Source organism: Enoplosus armatus, chromosome 22 (genome assembly GCF_043641665.1).
Source record: "Enoplosus armatus isolate fEnoArm2 chromosome 22, fEnoArm2.hap1, whole genome shotgun sequence".
Taxonomy (NCBI): Eukaryota; Metazoa; Chordata; class Actinopteri; order Centrarchiformes; family Enoplosidae; genus Enoplosus; species Enoplosus armatus.
Window position 1 is genome coordinate 12,376,030 of NC_092201.1, and position 23,018 is coordinate 12,399,047.

General features: G+C 39.9%; 2 protein-coding genes across 2 annotated transcripts in view; one reads left to right on the top strand and one right to left on the bottom strand.

The window, feature by feature from the left end:
• tbc1d22a (TBC1 domain family, member 22a) overlaps positions 1–9,444 on the bottom strand; it is a 104,307-nt gene extending 94,863 nt beyond the window's left edge. Inside the window, exons 1-5 of the mRNA XM_070929025.1 lie at positions 9,263–9,444; positions 8,733–8,789; positions 6,524–6,707; positions 5,921–6,170; positions 2,537–2,719 (exon numbers count right to left, since the gene is read on the bottom strand). Of these exons, the coding sequence (XP_070785126.1) occupies positions 2,537–2,719; positions 5,921–6,170; positions 6,524–6,707; positions 8,733–8,789; positions 9,263–9,324 (736 nt within the window). The 5' untranslated portion in view covers positions 9,325–9,444. The remainder of the gene's footprint in view (positions 1–2,536; positions 2,720–5,920; positions 6,171–6,523; positions 6,708–8,732; positions 8,790–9,262) is intronic.
• A 2,370-nt stretch (positions 9,445–11,814) lies between these two features.
• The window catches only part of cerk (ceramide kinase), a 35,875-nt gene continuing 24,671 nt past the window's right edge, over positions 11,815–23,018 (top strand). The window contains exon 1 of the mRNA XM_070929191.1: positions 11,815–11,983. Coding sequence (XP_070785292.1) covers positions 11,815–11,983 — 169 coding nt within the window. The remainder of the gene's footprint in view (positions 11,984–23,018) is intronic.

Genomic DNA, 23,018 nt, shown 5'->3' on the forward strand with positions numbered 1-23,018 from the left:
CTGCCAGCAGCCGGCAGCGTGGCTCGCCCGTTCTGGGGCTAGTCGTGGCGCATAGACTAAACTAAATTTAGACAGCCGGCTTGTGATGCCTGGCAGGCCCTAATGGGGGCTGACATCTCAAGACACTCTGCTGATGTACAGGATACACTCTGCCCGAGTGGGCCGCAACCACCGCTGACTAACGCTGCCGACTTGTGAACCAGTTTGTTTCGTTCAAAAAGTTTTCAAGGGGATCACACAGAGAGGTGAAGCACTGTGCTGACTAAGGCCATTCAAACTTAATGAAATCCAGCATTTACATTTTAGGATCAAAGCCAATGCTCCAAGTGTGTGTGCCTCAAAGTAATCTACATGTGGCACCAAGGGGTACAAACTCACACACTTTTATTCAAATTGTAAAGCAATCAGCCATGTCTGTTGGCAGAATATGATTTGTGGATGCAGCTTAACATACAGGTAGATAATCTAGCGGTGGCAATGCAAATGTGATTATGATTAATCATTAATAATATCACAAAAGAATGTACTGAGGAATATCTGAGGGAATTTTCAGGCACATGACACTTTCTGCAAGTTAAAGCCTTATCGCATATATATTAGTATTGGCATATATGTCAACTGCTAAGTCTCTGGCATTTCTGTACTGACATGTCCTAAGATATGTTTGAGGTAATTAAGAAAGTGTCTCGGCCACCAGAAAGCACTGACAAGTTAATCTTTCAACTGTAAAATTCCCAAGTTCTTTAATAACTTAATGTAAAATTGAAGGGATCCTTATCAAAAAATTGTATGTTAAAAAAAAAAATCACATCAGCTGATATATTATTACCAGATTTTTCAAACTCTCAACATCTATATGGGTATCTGCTTCAAAAAAACAGTATCAGTCCGTCAATACTGGAAATGTCTCAAAATAAAAGCCTTCCAGTATTGGGATTAAGCCTTCTGAAACACTGTACAGCTTATACTGTGAAACTGTTGAGTTTGCATTTACAGCAAACAGCAGAAACGGAGCAGATTAGAAAGCTAAAATATGATAAAGTATACTTATAAAAGAGGAGAAGTCTGAATAAAAGGCTTGTTTCTAATAATAGCCAGTCTCAAATTAATGCCTGGTCGCCTCTTCAGCTGTGGTAAATTAAGACCACAGCCACCATTCGAGAATGGAAGCTACGGTATTTAAACTGTGTCATTTCTGCACTGGAAATGCTCCGACACACTCCTTTTGTCTTTAGCATATTTAGGGTATTTAGACAGGCACATAACCCATTCTCTTGCTAAGCAACGCACTTTCTTAATTCTCTCCCTTGGTCTCACTTTATGCTCCCGTTGTGTCAGGCACAGTCAACACACACGTACACACACATAATGTAGCATAAACACACAAAAACCACTCAAGGACAAGCGATGCACATGCTTAATGTTAACACAGACCAGATCTGCATCCTCTTCTAATGATCCACTCAACCCCAATATTTCTTCATGAGTCAGTGTCTGTGCTTTTGCCAAAACTGACAGAGGTCACGGCAACTTTTTCCCCTCGAATTCTCGAATGGTATTATAACAGTGCTATAGATTATGATGGTGTTTTATAATGGTAATTAGTGTTGTTAGTCCAAGGAACATCAACCTTTTTTTGTATTTCTACAATTAACTTAAACAATACATTATATGTCTGTATTCTTATGACACGTGTACTGACACCTAAATAAAAACTGTGATGTTTGACTACATCTGACTACTTCAGCAGGCCACTATCTATATGCTCTTTATCGTGCTCCCCCAGGGCTGGATGCAACTCCAGATGCTGCTGTGAAATAATATATTAAGCCTTTACCTTAGCTTTACAAAAACGATTTCAGATTCATGGCAGCTACTGTTGTTTAACAGCAAGTAGAGGCATTTCATCACATAACATTCTGTTTGTAAGTCATAGATCGGTCACTGGCTGGATCTCATCATTCAACGTATGCACTCGGACAGGCTCGATTCGCAAACTTGTCTGATAACCGCTTTGATGTAGTTAATCTACTTGTCAACAAGTTGGTGCATAGCAGTTGCCAAAAGTTAGTTTCAGAGGACACAAAGTCAACTGTAAAGAGGGAGGTCTGCAAGGATTTCATGGCCACTGGGGTGGCAGTGGTAGCAAACAAAGTCTCTGGGGTTGGATAAACAATAAAGGCCTGTCGTTTGGTTAGAACAAAGGCCTGTCATTTGCTTTTGTTGTTGGCGGTATTTTTTCCCCTTGTAATCTGCATGTCCAGATGGCTGGATGACTTTCCCACTCACAGCATCGTTAAAAGCGCAGCACAGCTGGCAGACAGAGTGAGCAAACTAAGAGTGAGAAGCAAAAGATCGCAAGGAAATGAAAAAGTGAAAAAGAGCTTAGAGAGCAAAAAGAAAAAGGCAAAACTAGACAAAAGCTGAGAAATGTAGAGCGAAACAGAGCAATAGTGAGACAAGTGGACTGCACAAGAGTGCACAGTGTAACCCAAACTGACAGATAAGCGGAGACTTTCAGATGAGTATCTCTCACCCAGATCTGTGTTGGGCCCAGCCAACAACTGTTTGAATTTATCCAGACGGGACGCTTCCCTCTCGGTCATGGCCGGGGTGCCAGATGTGTTCTGGTCAGCCATGCGAGCCACAAGCGGGATGACGGGCGGCCGGTGAGGCAGAGACCGTTGTCTGTGGAGGGCTGCATGCTCACCTGCTGCATCTGTTGGGAGGATAAAGAGTTGAGACAGACAGACATTTTGAAAGCCTATAGCTTGAGAGCAAGATGAGAACATCTGTAAATACAGTACATGTAAACAATGCAAGGTTAGAGACTGACGATTTCCTGTTTACATAGTATTCGTTTGTAAGTTCTCAAGCTAACCATAAAATTTGCTCTTCCTAAAACCGCAGTTAACTTCTGATTTTTAAGTTCTTTTATGCTCACAATGACAACACTAACATGCTGATGTTTAGCAAGCATTATGTTTACATGTCAGCATGCTAACATTTGCTAATTATCAGTCAACACAAAGTACAGCTGAGGTTGAGGGAAATGTCATTTGCAGATTTTTGCAAAGTTATCAGAACTCATCCTGAGGAGGAGATGAATGTGTACACCAAATTGCTGTACAAAAAAGGCGCAACAATATTGAGTGCAGCTTCCTCTGAATAGAGCTTTGCCTTGATTCTGTTTGGAGGACAGTTTTGGTGGTGCTCAGTTAAACTTTGATTACGAATGACAGTGATTAGTAGCTGCACAGTAACTGCTGTGCACAGCAACCTCCTGTGTTAGCTTGCTGACTAGTTACCGAAGTTGAAGAACTGCATTTTCAAGTTAAGCAAGCTGATATTTTTAGATCTACAAGTCTAATCTGTATTACACAAAGCAAGCAAGGTGGTGATGAATGAAGTTGCTGTTAGCGGCTTGTTTCAGCAATGAGCCTCCAGGATGGCAGCAGTTGTGGTTGTTTCAAAATTTCAGATTCAACTGTGAAGCCTTTATAACTGGTAGACAAACACTTTCATTCAGCCTGCTGAGGGCCACATGTTCACCCAGATGTGCTAAAAAAAGACAGAACGCAGAACGAAACAGTGGCACCACACACAGACAAGTTATGAACAAGCTGGTGAGGTCGGGACGTCAGCGTGGAGATGGATGCTCCTTCTGTCACACTGAACACTAAACAAAAGTTCATAAAGATCCCTGTGAACAGCACTGCCAACATTTCTCAGTGCTAGAGCAAAGCATGACACATCTACTGCGTATAGAGTCACACAAACACAACATAGCAATTAAGAAAACTGGAATGCTGCCTATTTTAATATCCTTTTCCGTTTTTACGGGAACAAATAAAAAGCTACAAATCTGTTCTCAACTGCTTTATTTGCACTTACAAAAATTAAAAAATATTATTAAAGCCGACGGAACCTTCTTCGTAGTGGAGCCTTTAGTGTGAGCTTAACAATAAACCCTTTTTATTGTCCATTTAATAACTTTTAAAGGCCTACAAAAGAAAAAGCCAAGTTAGAGGAAGTTAGTAATGTTCACTTGTCAGTCACACTACATCCATTATTACAAGGATGGAGGGAAAAAATACATACATGAAAGAACACAAATAGTACTTCAGTAATACTACAGTACTTCCCCTCAACCACTATTACAGAGAACAGGAGAAGAGTGTGCATTTTTGTGAAAAAAAAAAAAAATCCAAGGACAACAGAGGCTTCAGAGACCACCAGCTTCTCTGTGTGAGTGTGTCTCATAATGTCTAAGCTGCAGAGTAGCGGGATGGACAGTGCCAAGTATGAGTATATAATGTATAAGTATATGGAGAGAGTCTGGGCCTCACTAATGAAAGCTATGCTGTGTGCCATTATCCATGTGTGTTAAGCAAGTTTGTTATTGCACACACGAGAAAAGAAGCAAACAAGAACAATAAGCAGAGGAAAATCAAATCTACAATGAAACGAGAGACCGCAAACCAGCAGTCAGCTTTACTGTAACTGTTTGTTTGTCCACCTGCCAAGTACAGTGAGTGCGCATGCAGTGTTTAGTGGCAATATGCTTGCTAGAGGTGCAAAAGGTGTCGTCTTGTATATCCCTGTACATGACGTGGCAGTGCATGTAAGCCTGCGCGTTGTCTTCTCTGAGGAGATAAGAGGAATCGGCAAGGCAACGGGCTTCTCATGTTATCTGTATCTAAACGCGGCATCAGACAACCGAGCAGACAGGCAGATGACCTGCCAGACAGGACAACAGTCAGCCAGATGTTCAAGATGTACAGCGTGTGCTGCTGATGTTACAATCTACAAAGCAACAGTAGAGCCATCTCTTTACAACTTTCCTCTGCTGTGCCTTTGCAAGGAAGAGGATAAAACAGGATTCTGTATTGCTAGAAAGTCCTGCTGTGCCCCCGTTTTAAGTAAAAACCCTTAAACACTGAAGTGACCTTTGGAACAGTGACACAGCAACAACAGGAGCCATGACATAGAGTAGTTGTTGCATATTACAGAGGTGGAGTAAGAGGGAAGGTGTCTCTTTTATGCTGTCACCTGGTGTTTCTATATAAGAGTAGAGGAAGGGCCAGAAACAGATGCCTCAGGGATTAATATGAAACTTTACTCTTCACTACAGCGTATTGCTTTTCTCGCTTTGTTTTTATTCTATTTATTTATGAGAGAGCGAGATAACAGGGTAGTCTGACATAACTACCCACCAATATTCATAAAGCATCACTTGCAGCACTTCATACTATCTTTTAACAAAAAGTTATGAGGGTTTGCATCTTTGCGTGTTCTGCAACTGTGTCAGTGCTGAGTGCTGTACTCTCCGTCTAAACCACAAGCAAGTCCAATCAAAGCACAACATTGGCAGTCTATCAGTAACACTGCTCTACAGAGTGATAACATCTGCCAAATATTTCCTCCTCATTTCTCTGCTGTTTGGATGCTGAGTGGTTTTGTTGAAACTTGATACTATTTAAATGTGGTGACACCAAGCAGCTGTGAGATCACAGTAAATAAACACACACACACACAAAGAACTGATGTAGATAAAAACACACTGTGTGCAAATTGTGAACTTGTAAAAATGAGTAAGCTGATCACTAAAATCCTGAATATGTTCATTTAATCTATTCTATTTATGGCATAGCATTACAAGTTATGGTGCTGGATATGGTGACATTTTCATGTTTTTTCCGCAACATTTAACCCTTAGTTATACAGGACACATTGGCCAAACACACTTTTTATAGCTACACTAAAATAAATGTAACAAGAACATACACAAAGAGAGCTCAGGGGAGTTTGGTGTGAAAATATTCCATGACACTGGTGAACTAAAAGTAAAAGCAGTCTAGCTTTAATATGCAGGTGAGCAAAGAAACTTTTTGAACACTTAGCAGTGGTGTTCACTAACCTTTAGGTGACCCAATTGGAGCTTCACTGTGGGATTTCACTAAGCGGCCATCAGTGTAAGGGCTGCTCTGGGAAGCAAACGACACCTCTGGGTTGGTCACCTCTCCTTCCCCCACCCCGTCCTCCTCATCTTCCTCCTCGTCCTCCTCGTCCTCTGCCACCTCCTCCTGCGTGTCGTCTTCTCTCTGTTCCAGCTCTGTTGTATCATCCTGCCTCTGTCTCTCCTGCTGCTTGCTGTGATTCTCGATCACCTGTTCAGTTGACAGAAAATCAAGGTGTGGTCTGCGGAGGTGTGTCACATCATTTGGTATACATCTGTCTTAAAAGTGAAGCAGTGCATCTTACACATAAGTAATGCAGTTCTTTTAGTCACCTAAATCTAATGTCAAACCTTCCAAAAAAGACTTTTTACTGACATCTTAATAAGAAGAAAGATTTTTATCAAATGTTTGAAATCAGGAAAACATGCTTCTCTCTATGCAGCAGACTCCATGATGAACTATGTCGTGTAGTGTGTAGGGCACCTGTCCGTCAACCAAGCATCTGTGGCTTATCATATCAGGCTTAATAGTTTTATAGCAAGCCACTGCATCTGACTGTTCACCTTATTAGCTGTCTCCATGACCACCTCAATATTAAGGTTCTGCGCAGCCATGGCCAGCAACTCGTCATCATCATCCCCAACATCCCAGGCATCACTTGTGATGCTCTCAAACTCCTGGAAGGTGGTGGCCTTCTTGGGCTTGCCTGGTGTGGCCGGAGGAGGCTTGTTGCCTGCTTTAATCAGGCTGGAGGACAAAGACAGGGCCATGAAAACAGACAAGATAGGGGAAAGAGGATCAGATTAAAGAAATTGAGAAAGAATGTGAGGAGAGTTGGGGTGGAGTGTAGGACAGGGAGGAAAACAAAAGGTGGTGAACAGGCAGGAAAGGAAAGAGAAGGAGAGGGAGATAAAGTAAATAGCCACAGTGAGGATAAGGGGGAACAGGACAGAAATGACAAGAGAATAATCTTTAAACTTGACAGGTGGCCAAAGAATATTTGGCCTAAACAAGGTCGTATAATCCACATTGAATTTTGAAAGAATTACCAGTAGATGTGTGAGTCACCACCTCCACACACACACACACAGACTCTTAATCTTAAACACTTGAATCTAAAGCAGGTCTCCAACACCAATCAAGACTGCATCATTCAAAAGACAAACTTTTACTGAGTGCTTTGTGCTGCAAGGGCACTGTTTCATTCAGTGGGAACAAGAAATGCAACAGAAAAAGAGAATTCAATTAAACTCAACCTTTGCCGTTTTATCATGCAATGTGAAAAAAAGGAAGGTTGGAGGAGGGGACGGGGGTGCTCTGATTTCTTACAAAGACAAGGATTACCATAATAAAGAGAGAGACTTGTCCATATAATCTTCCATTATAAATTAGAAGAAGAGGAGAAGAGAGTGTCTGAACATATACCCTGACAAAAAACAAGCAAATTATCTTCAACCCCCTGTGGAAATCTACATGATTAAACATCAGTCAGAAGAAATAAAAGGATTTTTATGGGGAAAAGGGCTGTTTTTCTACCTGTGTGTGTGCGTGTACATGCAAATAAATGAGACAAGTGCCAATTACCAATTACGGGTCATAAAAAATCAAGGTTCTACAGTTTCTTTATTTTTCAGCTGTACATACAATATTTAGTGTATTTAGTGTCTTTTTATAAATTAATGAATTAAATCACATATTTTCATTCACTCCAGACCTGTGTAGGTACCCAGTAGTCCTGGAATTATGACAAATTTCCACCCTCCATTTGAATTCTTCAAGTCATGTAACATAATCTGTTTGTCTGGACATGATTACAAGCTTTTCAAACAAGTTTACTGTGCCTTTTCTTCTTTAAGCTGTCCACCCAGCCATCTCACAACTACATTTTTGGGTTCACTTCCACTGACACTGGAGAACAAGACAGGCCATACAGTGCAAACAGAAGGTTACCAGAATTATACCACAAGGCCTGGTATAGGCTATGGCATTTCATTTAAGCATGTTGCAATGATGGCCACATCCCAATCCATGATGTCACAGCTGATATCTGGTGTCAGCTGTCAAATGGCAAAACAAACACTTCCTGATCAAGATGTGGCTAAAAGTATTACATACTATACAGTATCAATCCATGCCACAGCAGTTTTCTGCCTTCTGTGAGTGGCTAGGTAGCCACCCTTTAAGATGTGTGAGTACTGTGTTGTTGTTTAAATGTCTTCTGACAAATAATCACTCTCTACTGGAGAATGAGCTCCACGAACTTAAGATGGAAGAAATCTATAAGAACTTCAATCCAGTGAATGAAGTCCTGACTTCTGCTCATGTATATTTTTACCATGGGACTCAATAAAGGGTTTGTATGACCATCTGTAAGGCTGGTACTGCTGGTCATCAAGGCAACATTAACCTTGTAAATACCAAAACATTCACCTCCCATTCGAAGAGGAAGAGAAAGAGCCTTTGACCTACTATACAGCAGATAAACCTGTTAGTTTGTCAAAACATCATCTTATTAATGGAAACTGATGGGATCTTCCATGATTAGGAGGGATATTTTCATCCACCGTTTAATGCAGATTAAATATGTCATAAAAGCAAGATATTTGGGAGAATGTCAACTTTAGCTAGTGTTTCACGTAGTTTAAAGTCTGAAGCAAACGCCTCTTAACGTCAGCAAAGAAACTTAAATAAGCAAAAGTATAACACCTGTCAAAACTCTCCCAACAAGATCATAGGGAATTTGCCTACAATGATGAAGTACATTTAACTTACTTTGCATGAAGGAGAGGGTCGAAAGGTGGATGTTGTGCGCCATACACATGCTGAATGCTGAGGAAGTGAAGAAGAGAGGATGTAAATGAATGAGCTAATTCGTAACAGGCTGTCAAGCTAGCCATGTTAGCCTTTCATTACCCAAAACAATATCAGTTAATACTATAATACTGCGACTAAGTGTGATTAAAGCGACTTTAAATTGCTGTAAGACCACAGCTACTCCGTAACATAACATGGTTACTGTGTAATTAGTTACAACTCTGTGCGGTGTGGGTAAATTGCTCAACTGTTAGCCGCTGTTAGCAACGTAGCTCTTAGCCAGCTAACAGTAGAGAGGTGTAGACAGTGTCTGCGAGACTAATTTACCACAGACATTGGTGCGTTACAAGGAGTGAAACTCCCAAACTTGCGGTGCAATACCGCCGGACCGTCAGCGAACGTGAAAGTTGCGTTTGAAGCAACTGCAGCGTCAGTTGAGTAAGGCTAGCTACGTTAAGCTAGCCAACAGGAGGGAACACGTCACTCACCTGCCAGGAACCTTCGCTGCGTTTCTTTTCCAGAACTGTTTTTTATTTCCGTCAGTCGACATTTTCCCTCTCCGGTCCAACCAGCCCTAATCACAATCACGCAGACGCTGTCGTTATCTGTAAAACGTGAAATTTGTGTTTATTTACACCAGGTCCCCTCCTCCAAAACTCAGAAAGCTGCCATGTTGATAGTGCCTAATCGGCAAGCAAACGCTACTGTGATTGGCTGGACTGACACTTCCTCGCTGTGAGCCAATCACAAGTGAGATCCGGTGTTAGGTGGCACGAGAAGCTGTGACGTCATGGTCTACTGCCTTTGCTATGTTGACAGAAACTACATGCTGTTACAAGGTGTCAATCAAAAGAGAGACCATCAGCATCAGGACCACAGACAAGGAGGGAAAGTGCTTACCGTTTACCTTTATCATTTCAATTGTAGTTTATAGACACAGTATAAACTGATGTATTTATAGTTTAGTAAGATTTATTTCTGTTTAGAATTGTTCATATACTGTAATATTCATTCATTAATATTCAGACAGTTTTGATATAAAATAATGTATATTGATATTGATTGATGCAAGGATTATTACTGACTGCAGGTTTTCATTGCTATGTCACTAACCAGAAAGCATCAGTAAGCAAATTTATCAATTCACACACCCTGGGGGTGTGGGAGGTCATGAACTAGATCATCATATAAATATGAATATGTACAGTTATAGCATATTGAAATCTACAATGTCGTGGGAACATACTGTAGTTTACTGTAGTAATTGTAAAGACACTCTGGCCCTAAATAAGTGTTTGTCAGACTTCATGTCAGCACCATGCACTGTCAAAATAACGTGCCTCTCCTCATGTCTTGGCAATATTAGATGTTACAAGGTCATATTTAAAGGGATTTACATAAGCCTTGTATTACACTGCTATCTACAGAAGTTTTAACTCAACTTTAACCTCAGCTTTTGTTTGGAGGCCAAATATTTTTGTCAGAGGGCCAGATTCGGCACAGGGGCCACTATTTGCCTACTACCGCAATACAGTATTGCATCTTTCCACACACTCACCATTAACCTACACTGGATACTGGTGAAGTTGGAGTATCCTGTTTGTATAATAATATCTTTCAATTAAAAAGTAAGCCTGTGATACAAGACCTGTTTTACAGTAGAAATTCTCCAGCCTGCACATGATCAAAATGTACAAAATGTTATTGACCTTTGGAGACCTGCACATGAAAATGTGTCATCAATAATTCAAGATTAGGAGCAGAAGGTTTCCTTCGACAATACCTCCTCTTATGAACTGTCTCTCACTCTGTCAGGTGGAGAGAGTAACCATCTTTATTGTTACATAAATAGTACATACACATATATTTATTATTATTCCTATAGAACTCGTTTTAATGCACAAATTGAAGGGCATTTCACTGTGATTGTATGGTTACATGTGACAAATAAACTTGGTTTATTGACATTATTTGCATCATCTTAAAATCAGCCCAGTTTCCACTAAAAGCAGAGGTAAGAATGTGGCCTCATCGCTCTCTGAAGGTTATGAAAGGTTGAGGTAATTATTCAGCTCTTCAGCCTAGAACAGTGTGGAAGCACGTGACTGCTCTGAGTCATGAATTGGTGAGTTTATGTTGTGTTTACCCAACATGCTGATGCAGTGTTTGTTTCACAGGACTGAAGCAGACAGAATGAAAGGTAAGAGCTCTCACTCTGTTACTGTCCCCCGGTACTGCAAACGTCACGTATTCTGTCAGGGTATTAGTGTAAGGGGAAAAGTGGTAAAAGTGGCCATAGGCCTACTTCTGCAAATATGTTCTGTTAAAACATTTAAGATTTTGTTATTTTATTTTATTTTTAAACAAATAATAATTAAATTATACATAAACCAAAGTCATGGTTAATAACACAATTACGAATGTTACTCTTTTTTTCAATTTGTCTTTAGTTATTTAAGGGTTCCAAAACAGAATACAGGCTGAATGAAGTCAGCTTTAAAACAGAAATGTAAGCTGTGGATGAAATGGCATCACTCAGTGCTGATCAATAAATTGACCCTAACACATCCGTGAATTTTGACAAATAAGAAGTATTATACATACTTTTGATCTTAATGAAATTGACATTATTAGATGAATTTTTAATCTACTAGTACAGACACCACTTAAGGTTTTTTGTTTTGTAGGAAGCAAATGTAACAAGATTTTGATACAGGAACAGGACTATAAGATTGTTGTCCTTGATATGAACTCTTACAAATGCGTTAGAAATGAAAATCAACAGATTTTCATTCATTTTTCATTTGAAGGCCTTTCACGCCAGCATGCCAGGACAGCACAGAGTGGAAAGTAGGCCAGTTTCATTTTTACTGTCGAGTAAATCATCTTCCTTCTAGACGATCTTTGTCTAATTTGTCTTCTCCAGAGAGCTCGGCCCGCAGCCGGCACACTGACTCCACACACTTCCGACGCTGAACGCATGTTGCTATGCGGGCCGTAACAAAGTTGAGATGAGAATCGTCGGGCGACAGCGCAACTAATGACACGTCTGAGCGATATTATGGAAAAACTACCCAGATTACTATCTTCGGAGCTTTTTCAGAAGCACAGACAGGTAGAAGTTGTCTTAAATCGCAGTGTTTTGGCATGGAAGGAAATTGAGAAGAGAAGAAAACGAAGCTGTGGCATCAGCAGCGTTTCTGAGACAGGTGAGTCTAACATGAAGTGAGGGAGTTTGATAACTTTGTCATAATGCCACACAAAACTGCTTTATTTCAAGTCTTAAAAACACAAGAACAGCACAACTAGTCCTGTTTAAAACAGAATAAGTAGAAATGAAACAATCTAAAAAGGCCAAAACATCAAAGGAATGTATGTTTTAACCCATATGGTTCAGTTGTATTTAAGCCTGTATTTTCCTCTGGTAAACGTAACCATTGTCACCCATGCAAATAAAGTGTGAAGCAGCTGTATTCCACTCTGCGCTCCTTGTCAGGATCATGCACATGTTGAGGGAGCAACAGTCAGGTCATGTAGCTGCTGTAGCTGGGGTCTGTACCCTGACAAGAGCAGGTCACGTTGGTGGGTTTGTCATTCAGAGATAATTAGGAGGCTCTGTTTCTTACAAGCAAACACTAGTAGGGGTTGACTGTAATTTAATATGTCCCACAGGAGGGAGGTCATTCAGCCTTTCGTTAACTCATTCATGAAAAAGGGGGTTTTCTGCTTCAGTGAGCTTTGTGAATATCTCCAAAATGTCAGCTTTTTAGAAACTAAAAAGTAACCTTGTTTTCAGCTTGGTCACTGTAAGTTTTGACTTTATCCAGGAGAGTTTGATAAGGCAAAAGGCAGCAGACGTTTCTCAAAACATACAGTAAGGGGTATGAAATGAGTTAGTTGTGACTGTTTACACCCACTAACTGCCAGGTGTAATTGCTGCCAAGCTAACTGACAAATTTAATGTTAAGCTGAGAAATCAAAATGCAGTTTAATAACAAGACTTTAAAGTACATTTCACAAAAATAACAATTACAATTACAAAACATGCTAATAAAGTCAGACAAAATGAGTGTTGCTTATGACTGTTCCCAGTAGACCACACACACCGAAATGGACTATCCACTCTTGTGCAATATTTCTGAATGCATAACTAATGGTGCAATATCTACATCTCTCTATGTGCAATACAGTATAATTACTTTACCTTTTTTTGTCATTCTGTGAATTTGTAAATTTGTAAATTATGGTTGTTTTTTAGTTTTAGTAGTTTTTTTATAACGGTGTTTATTGTTTTTATTTATTATGTCTTTAATTTTCTTATTTATGTCTCTTCTATCGCACTAGCCTGTTTGCTGCTATAACAATGCAAATTTCCCTGCTGAGGGATTAATAAAGGATTATCTTATTTTATTTGATCTTATCTTAGGTTAACATAATCAGATCCTTCCCGCTCATTCTAAACAACATGAATACAACTGACTCTGAAACATATTTCTCTGTGTATGATATATAAATACTTCACACATACTTTTACAAAAGACTGTGAAAGTATTAATATATCATTTGGTCATTTAATATAGCAACCAATTTACATGTAACTGAAGTTTTAACTAGCTAAAGCATTTGTTTAGTTTTAATGGTGCAACCAATTAGTAAATCACTGGTCTGAAATTAACTTGAAGTTACTAAGAACTTTACACTTAAGCTAGTGATGTGTTTATGAATAGTTGGTGCAACCCAGTCCGGGGTCACAGTAAACTGGAATCCCAGCTCTGGATTAATGGTCTGTACCTTAAAAACTCTTTCCTGTAACCGGGGTTGTCAACCAGCGCTCCAAATTTTGGCCCTTTGCATCAGACAACTTCCACTTAATCCAGACGTCCTTATAACCTCCTGAGGCTAATGTTTGTTCATCTAGATGAGTTCTCTGGTCTGCAATTACTGTACCATATCGAGTGGAGTGATTACAGCTGGCACTGCACACTTCAGTTTAAACCAGGCCATTGACCTTCCTCAAAGTGGTATCAAGCGCCCTATAATAATCTGCCATAAAGACTTTCATTTATTGAGTAAATGTTCAACGCGGCTACATCAAAATCCCCCCCAGCGATCATTGTGACAAGAGCAGGTCAGTTTACCCTGGAGTTAGGAATCAAACAAGGAGACTTTCCAAGTATCAAGTAAGTTCGACATCAAACACCAGTGGAAAAGGAATAGAGTCACACTCTTTCTGAGAAAGAAATGACGAAGTGCTTAAGCAAGCTAAAGTGACAAATGATATTGATCTTTTTATGCATGCAGTGCAATCTTTGAGCAGAGTGTGGTTATCATTATTATCCTAGTTAATCAGTGACTATAGTAAAGATGGGGGTGGTGGTGACTGGAATTAAAAGACTGGAATATATTAGCACCTACCCACACAAAAGAATGCTCTATTTCTGGACTCCACGTGTTTTGCACGTTGTTGACTTACGTCATGGGCTGCACAAGCATTCCACCCTTCCACACTGTGCATATCTTTCTCTGTGAGTTTGCCTTAGATTTGAAGCTGTAAAGTTTAACAGCTGTGCAATGTCGGGTGTTTCAATACATCAGCCCCTTACCTGTGTGGCCACAGGTTCAGTGCCCTTGACAGCAGAAATCATGCAAATGAATAAGTAAGTCAGGAGTAGGATGGATTCTTTTTCTTTGTCATTTTCCAATTTAATTTATTGAAAATGAAAAAGGAAAAACTGTGACAAAACAAGCTGGCATATCAGGAGAAATATAATAGATAGAAGGTGACATGTTGGTTGGTACAAATTTAACATTTTCTATCAAGTAATATGTAGAAGTGAAGAAACATCCGTGAATCCACTGCAGCACTGAGAAGACAGACAACGTTAATCCCAGCTGATGGCAGAAAATCATGCAGAGTGACTCAAATTTGACAGGTCTTCAGCTCATATTTTCCATTTTTTTGCCCAATATATTTTCCCAAACCTCATGCTGACACACAAGTGCCATAAATGCCAAGAGGAATTGTTTTGAGCGGTAAACATCACTCTGGTCTCGATGCTTCGGTTTAGACTACATTAGTTGATGTTACTGCTTGACATTTAAATGGATTTGGTTGAATCAGAGCAACCGTCAGTCAGATGTGCTCAACAGAGAACTGGACAGGGTATCCTAGCCAGGATTGTTATTTGTTTACACACAGATTCACTCTCACAGACACACAGACAAAATCCAATCACTGAGATGGCATGGCCCCTGAGCCTAGAGCAAATCTTATGTCCACATAATGCCTGAGTCACTCCTCTGATACAATGCACGATCCCATATTGGAGGAAAATCTAGAATAAATCATGGCATATGCTATAGAGAGAGAGTCTCTCCTTTCCTCCAAATCACTATGCTTAGCGAGTAGTACTTCCTCAGGCCCTCTAAGCCTGGATATCTCTCTTGGCCAGGGGGGGTTTTAGATATTTGCTTTCCCATATGGCAGAGCTGGATACAGATCCAACGTGTTACAGTCAGGGATTCACTTATAGCGCTACTGGAAGTATTGGAAATCGGGCTGAAATAGGGTATCAGCATCACAAAATGTCCTCTGTAGTAAAATCCGCATATAACAAGTAAAGAAGCAAAACAAAGCTACATGATTTTGTGCATCAGTCACTCTCAGAACTACAGCAAGTCTCAAAAGACGAGAAAAAGAAGGCTACAGCCATGCCTGCAGCTCTGTGAAACTGTACTGCTGTTTAGCTGGTATAATATTGAACACGGTCACCATTTTAGTTTGGTATGCTAACATTTGCTAATTGACACTAAACGCAAAGTATAGCTGAGGCTGATGGGAATGTCATTAGTTTTGCAGGTATGTGGGCACATAGGTTGGATAGGTGAACATTTTGACCTTTTGACTAGTTGAAAAATCTCTGGGCACCATGAATATTTGTCCCAAATTTTCAGCCAATTGTTCTCGAGACATTTGACTAAAAAACAAAAACATCAACCTCATAGTGGCACTGGAGGAAAAGTCAGGGCACCACCAAAGTCATTAGGCTTCATCCTCTGGGGACCATGAATGTCTGTACAAAGTGTCATAATATTGGACCAAAGTGGTGGACAAACTGACATTGCAACCCTTAGGGCCATGCTGCTGGTGTGGATAAAAATCCAAAAGCAGCACGTAAAAACAATCCAGAGAAATTTATGTTTGTTAGAAAATAAGGGTTACAAAAAAAGTAAGTTGCATTTTAAATTGAAATAATGACTTGTATTGACTGCTATTTCTGGCCTAGGTAGTGAACTAGCAGTACCATTGCACCCCTGGTGACTGTTCTCCTGTTATACCTTCCACCTTTGCTGTCCTTTCCTCTCCATCTGTTTGCCTAAGCATTGGCTTAACAAACCCATTGTGCCTGGGAGAAATCCACATGTCTTGTTTGACAGCTCACTGCCATGTGTATCCAGGCAGATCTGTGCTTTCTAATCTAAAGCTGGTGCTCAATGCACAGCCCTGTCTGTACATTGAGAGACGGCTGCAGAGGGAGGGTGAGAGATACAGAGAAATAAACACAGCCAGAAAACGACAGCGTCTGGAGATTGCGTAAACTGTGGTCCACACTGCATTACTGGCAGCAATACAGGCCCTTTCATTACATTGATTGTATTTATTAACCTGCAACTTGGTTCAATAGGAGTAAAGAGCTGGACCTCTAAAGCTAATTACACAATGAATCAGTGACCTGGATGAGGATATGTTGGTGGGGTTGCGTGACAAAGAAATGCACTACTATCCTCCATGGTAGGATATCCACCTTGTTTGACAATAACTCATATTTCTGAAAATATTGAACACTTGCATACAACTAATATCCAGCATGGGGCCAAAAATGCTTAAATATTAGGTTGCATCGCCCAACAACAAACAGTTTTATCGGTTTCACACCCTTAGTTCAATCTTGTTCCCTCTCTCTTGCACTCGTATTGCATGTCACCTGGAATGCAATGTGTAAAAGCAAAACAGGAATGGCATGAAAACAACATAAATAGTGTGAGAATGCCTAAGAATGCAAGCATTTCCTTAAGCTTGCACAGGCTTGTCCTCTAACACATTGTCAGTTCCAAACCACAGTAACAATAAAGGGATTACATACTGATCCACTGTGTAAAGGGAGGGGTGCAGAGAACAACAGCAGAATATGAATATGATGACAGCTTCTTGTTGTCGGAGGACTAAAAGAAGGTGAGTCGAGGTGCTGTGCTGTCAGAGATATCATATACACGAGCACACGCAAACATAAAATCTCTTGTGCACACATACATGAATGCACAGGATATACTGAGTTAAGATCAAACTCTGTAAGATGAACTACAAATCTGGCACACACTTCCCCATTTTAAGTTTAGGCTGAGGAGAGATTGTCTGGGCCTCTTCAACACCCATGTGCCAAACATCTTGGGTGTGATGAGGAATTCACAGACGTTAAGAAACCAATTCTTTCAGTGGAATCCTGTCAGGTAGGATGCCACCCAGTTTTAGGGAAGCAGGGTGAGCAGGATCATGGATCCAGTTAGAACAAAAAAGGGAAAGGTACTCGTTGATCCACCAAAGCTTCTACAATCAAGAAGTGTGAAGGAATCTTACTGCGCCACTTTTTGGTGTGGTCGGGCCTTAACACAGCGGTGGAAAGTCTGTGAGGGTTGATGTGAAAATGGCCGTTCCAAATTGGCAGAAAACACCAGATTTATAAAACAAAACATTACGTTACGTTACATTTTGTATCACTTGGGGTACATAACAGTACTTTTAAAAGGCAGGGGTACAAAAATATACTTGCAAGAAGGGTACCATTTTGTACCATATAGGGTTCCCCATTAAGCTACAACCTTTTGTACACCAAAAGGTACAATCCTGCTCTCTCTTTTCCTGTGTGTCTGTGAGAATGAACAACAGCTCTTCTTCAGAGCCATGCTCTTGAATTACATGGTAGATAGTATTTCTACCAAAAGACCTGAATTTAACTGACCTCGTGAGCTCCATTACATTAACACAAAGATTCTCTTTCATCTATTATTCCATCTATTATTATAAGATACAGTCATTGCCAAGACCAGTGGCTCTCAATTCTCATTGAGTACTGCTGGATTTTTAGCCCTCTGGGTTAGTTAAAGGGCAATTTCAGTGATTTTAAACTTTATGCCTATGTTCTTCTCATTATATGGGGTACTTACACAAACCATGAAACTATTCAGTGCTCTCTGGCATAGGCAGACTCTCCTAAATCCTACACCTTGATGATACAGTCATGGGCTGAACAGACACTACAGGTTGGTCATGCTTGGGTTATCACGTATAGCATTTAGTTGGAATGAACATACAGATTACATGTAGTACTTAAAAACGTGAATTACTGGATAATTATTTTACCTTTAGTCCTCTGAGAGGGAATAATCACTCTTTGGTTAAACTGGTCACAGCTTGTAGACATGTGCAACCTGTGACAAGCCTCATTTTAAAGATATACATGCCAAAATGGTTTGGAACCACGGATGTAGAGCTGCAACGACTAGTTGTTTAATTGATTAGTCGATTGAAAGAAAATTAATTGCCAACTATGTTGATAATCAATAGTTTAAATAATTTTCCAAGCAAAAACATTAGCTGGTACCAGCTTCTTAAATGTAAGGATTTGCTGCCTTTGGGTTTAGACAAAAGAAGCAATTTGAAGACATCACTTTGGGAAATTGTCATTTTTTAAAAACATTTCGCATTTTATAGACTCAATGATTAATCATGACAAAATAATCGGCAGATTAATTGATATTGTAAATAATCATTAGTTGCAGCCCTACACTGATTCAAATTCACAGATTTTGTAAAAAATCTGCAAACTGGCCCTGGCCCCTTGTAACAGATTACAACAGCGCATTGCAGGTGTTAATCCATCTCATGTGGTTAGGATAGAAACCGGTAGCACCCTGGGCCCTGAGGACTTGGATGTTTCTGGCTCAGTAGAGAAAGGCACTAATGCCAGAGTCAGGATTACATTCACACTCGGGGCAAAGCAACGCGCTGCCATTGCCAGAATTTGAGGTCCGTGCCCTGCCTTGCACATTGATGGAGTTACACATGCCAGGGTTAGGGAATCATTCTCTGTGTTGCTCCCTGTCCTCATTCCACGTGGTTGTATCTGTAAACCTGGCCTTATTTCCATGGCAGTCAACCACAATCATGCGGGGAAACTGAAGCCTTAACTGAAACCTGAGAGGTTGTTTACAATTGTATACCAAAATGCACATAATACAAAGTACTTTCTGTAACCAGCTAGCCTGACACAATTGGCCTACCAGCACATCTAAAGCTCAATACGAAACACTCACTTCCATTTGTCTAATCCCTGTAAAATATGAATTGTAAAAACAACATTCGTTTTATGGGCTTTTATTTGCGGCACTATTTCTTGGCCAGATGCAGTGGCTTACTAGTAGGCGGATTTTGTTGTTTTGGACAGTCAGGTTAGCTGTATTTGCAGTCTTTTTGCTAAGCTAAGCTAACCAGCTGCTGGCCATCTCTATATTAAGGATACAGACATGAGAGTGGTATCGATCTTCAGACAAAAAAAGGAGATAAGTGTATTTCCCAAAATGTCCTTTAAAGTGATGTACTGTATTTGCCTGAATCTGAATATAATCCCCATGTTAAATTCAAGTGGATAGTCAGTTAATTTGATCATTTTCGGACATAAGCAGTAGTAACTACTTTGTCTTGCCTTGCATCAGAGATTTAGATAGCACATCAAATGGAATCATAACCATAAATCTTGTAAATTATGTACAGCCTACTTCATTATAAACAATATTTTTGGCATGTCAGGAGATACAGTTTGAAAAAATGATGTTATTATTAGTTAGAACTCTAGCTTTATATGAATGAATCATTATCACCTGGCAGTCTCAAATGTTTACAGTAGGCTCTGACAGGAACCGTGACTCAGTAATGCAAACACAAAGCGTCACGCTCCAGGTCACACTCATTCACTTCAATATTGTTGAAGCGACACTGTTTGTTTTTAATTTTTGTGCTATTTATCTAGGGTGCCCTGCTCATAACTGTCATGACTATTTGTGTTTTTTCTCTGGGAGGTGTTAGGGCTCCACTTAATTGTCACATCCAAGTTTTTTATATGGAGTAACTGATAGTTGAAGCAGCAGTAATTTTTTAAGTGATGAAAAGCAAGTTAATGATAAAAAATAAAAATCCTTTATGCTATTCATTCTGAAATGGTTGCAGAAAATGGAAGCTAGACACAGATTATTACATAACCCTAAATGACACCAGTCTTCTATATCAGTGTTCTTAGGTATCACCTTAGCTTTGCAGCAACAAAACAAACATTTGAATGCTTTCTCCAAGTTCCAGACGTTAGAAAACAAACCCAATTCCTGAAAAGCTGACTTTTCACAGGTAGCAGACCTCTCCGGCTCACAGTAACTCACTGAGCCCTGTGGTATGAATAGGCAGCACACACTGGCTGACTGCCAGTGCTAAGATTCTTTTCAAGCACAAAGAAAAAGTATGTCAGAGCAGAGCAGAGAGGATCTGCCTTGTATGGCCGAGGGCTTAGCATGTAGCTTAGGGACTGCACTGAGCTAAAAAGTAGGGAATTTGTGTGTGGGTATGTGTAGGATTATTGTGTACTTGTGTGTGCATGTCTGAGCGTGTGTGTGGCAGGGTTATTGGAGCAGTGTTAGAATGTGGGAATGTCAGCTATTGTTTCCAGTTCTTTCCCTAACACAGTTCACTGGGATTGTTGGCTTGGTCCTTGTTTCTGGGGTTAATTTGACCAAGTTGTTCAAAGGACAGGCCTGACTAGAGAAAGAGGGAGAGAGAGAGGGAGAGAGAGAGACCGCCTGTACTGACTCAATGATGAATGTTGGCTTTTTGTCTTTGACAGAAGTAGATTTGCCTACCAGGCTAACACGCAGAAAAGATTTCATGCATTTTTCATTTTTTGGGGGGGGGGATTTCACCGCAAACCAGGGAGCTTAAGATAACAAACATGTAAATGTGTAAGATATGAGATAAGATATTATGATATATTCAGCTGAGAGTTTTGGCACAACTCGGGTACATGTTTGGTGCTCATATATAAAACAAACAGCAAATTCTATGTTGAATTATCTCAAATCTAACACAGTTTGTTGTAATCTTGGGTTCATTCCGTCTATAGCTGTCAATATCAACATGCAACATTTTACCAAAGATAATCTGCTTTTGCTTATCTGTGTAAGCTTGCATGAAAGCTTTTTTTTGACAGGTAGACTGTCCTCAATACACTGTCTATTTTGTCAGCACATCTCAGTGATAAATCAAACTATCAGTATAACACATTACACGACAGTACAAGTAGATTCCCTGCTGGGTTAAACCTCCCACAGTGTCATGCATATGTTAGAAGGTGTGCTTAAATCAACAGTTGAAACAGTAAGCTTCCTCAGGGGTCTGTTTGTGTAACATACTCCCTTAAATATCCACAGCTATTAACCTATTAACCTTAACCTAATCTCATTGTCAATAATGAGCCATTATTGGCCTTTTTCACATAAGACATTTTGACATGTGACAGTAGGAAAACCACATGCGTGCAGGCTCGCTGTCACACTGTCATGACTTATACTGGGACACCTGAACACAGCCATTGACAATGTTGTCAATGTTGCTTTTCCTAATATGACAAGTCAAAATGCTTCACTGTAATGTTACAATACTTACAGTGAAGCAGTCGTTGGCAATGAAATTCTTAGATCTCAGGCTCCCTCCAACTGTGCTCTTACAGATATGAATAAAAAAATATGTAAAGATATATGTAAATGTATAAAGACAAATGATGTAAGCGGGACAAAATCTACCGTTCCGGTACATTAGCCTTAGGCAAAGTGGATGTGTGGGGAAGTGGCCTCAACCAAAAGAGGAGAAATTAGACTCCTGGTGCGTGCAGTCACCATGGCTAACGTTAAGCTAGCTGTTGATGGTCGGTTCATATCTCCAAAACAGTAGGTTGCTTTCTATTCAAACCATAATGTTGTTTTTTTATTCCTAAATGTATTAAATACTGAAGATATGGGTGTGGAGGCTTCGGAGTTGTGTAAAGGCACCTTTGACAGAGGTGGTTACCCAGAACCTCAAAGTTGAATGAATTATTATTTTCAAGAATAAAAATGTAACTGGTCACTGTCACCTCAGTAATAAAAGGTGCTGCATACATGTTCTCTCAGTGTTTGCGTGGCTTTCCTCGGTTTTCTGGCTTCTTCCCTCAGTCATGCGGGTCAGGTGAATTGAACACTTTAAATATTAATTGTATTTACTGATATATAGGCAGTTTAGAAAATAGATGGAATGTATAAGTCACAATAACTTTCAGTAATCCATTATATATTTTAATTCAACACCAACAATCACTTTGGCAGAGCACAAGGTGCCATTTTTCAAATAGTTGGTATGAAACTCCTCACATTATTTTTTCTCCCTGAAATGAAGTCATTACCCACATGGCCATAATTCTTCCCATTTGTCAAAGTGTGAATATCGATGGCCATAAAGTTATTCATGCCTGCATGGCGCATCATTTTTATTTGAGAAAGAAATGAAATCCTATTCCCTCAGACTCCCAGGAGAGAAATAATATGTCATGCCTCCCTCCCATCCATTTCACCATATCAGCTGAATAAATTTGTGAGAGACTGGAATGCCAGTATGTGATGCAGTTGAAGAGGTCAGTTAAACTCAATGCAAGTAATATTGTCCTTTCCTAGTACAAAGTGCACTTTTGAATTTGTTCCGTTAGTAGCATAGCCATCTTTTGTGCTTGAATGCTCAGGGTTCCTGGGTTTAAATGTAGAAACAGTTCACAAGGGACAGCTATATTGAGATTTTGTGTAGAGTATTTGGGCATCACCTTCCTAGCATTGAGTTGCCCCTTTTTACACTTGGGTGTTTAAGCTATTCTTGATTCCATGATTTAATTGCCTTCATCATGATTTCCCCTGGTCACTCAGTTTCATACTAGGACCAACATGTCCTCACTTACCAGTATGGAAACATTTCTACCTTTGAAATGCAGTAATTTGATACCTTTTAAATTCTTTGTTACTTAGCAGCTCTTTAAACAGTAGCTGAGCCGCCCCATCTCCTCACTGCCAGGAGGTACCAGATCGCACCATACTTAACTAATTCTGTTAATGAATAGACCATTG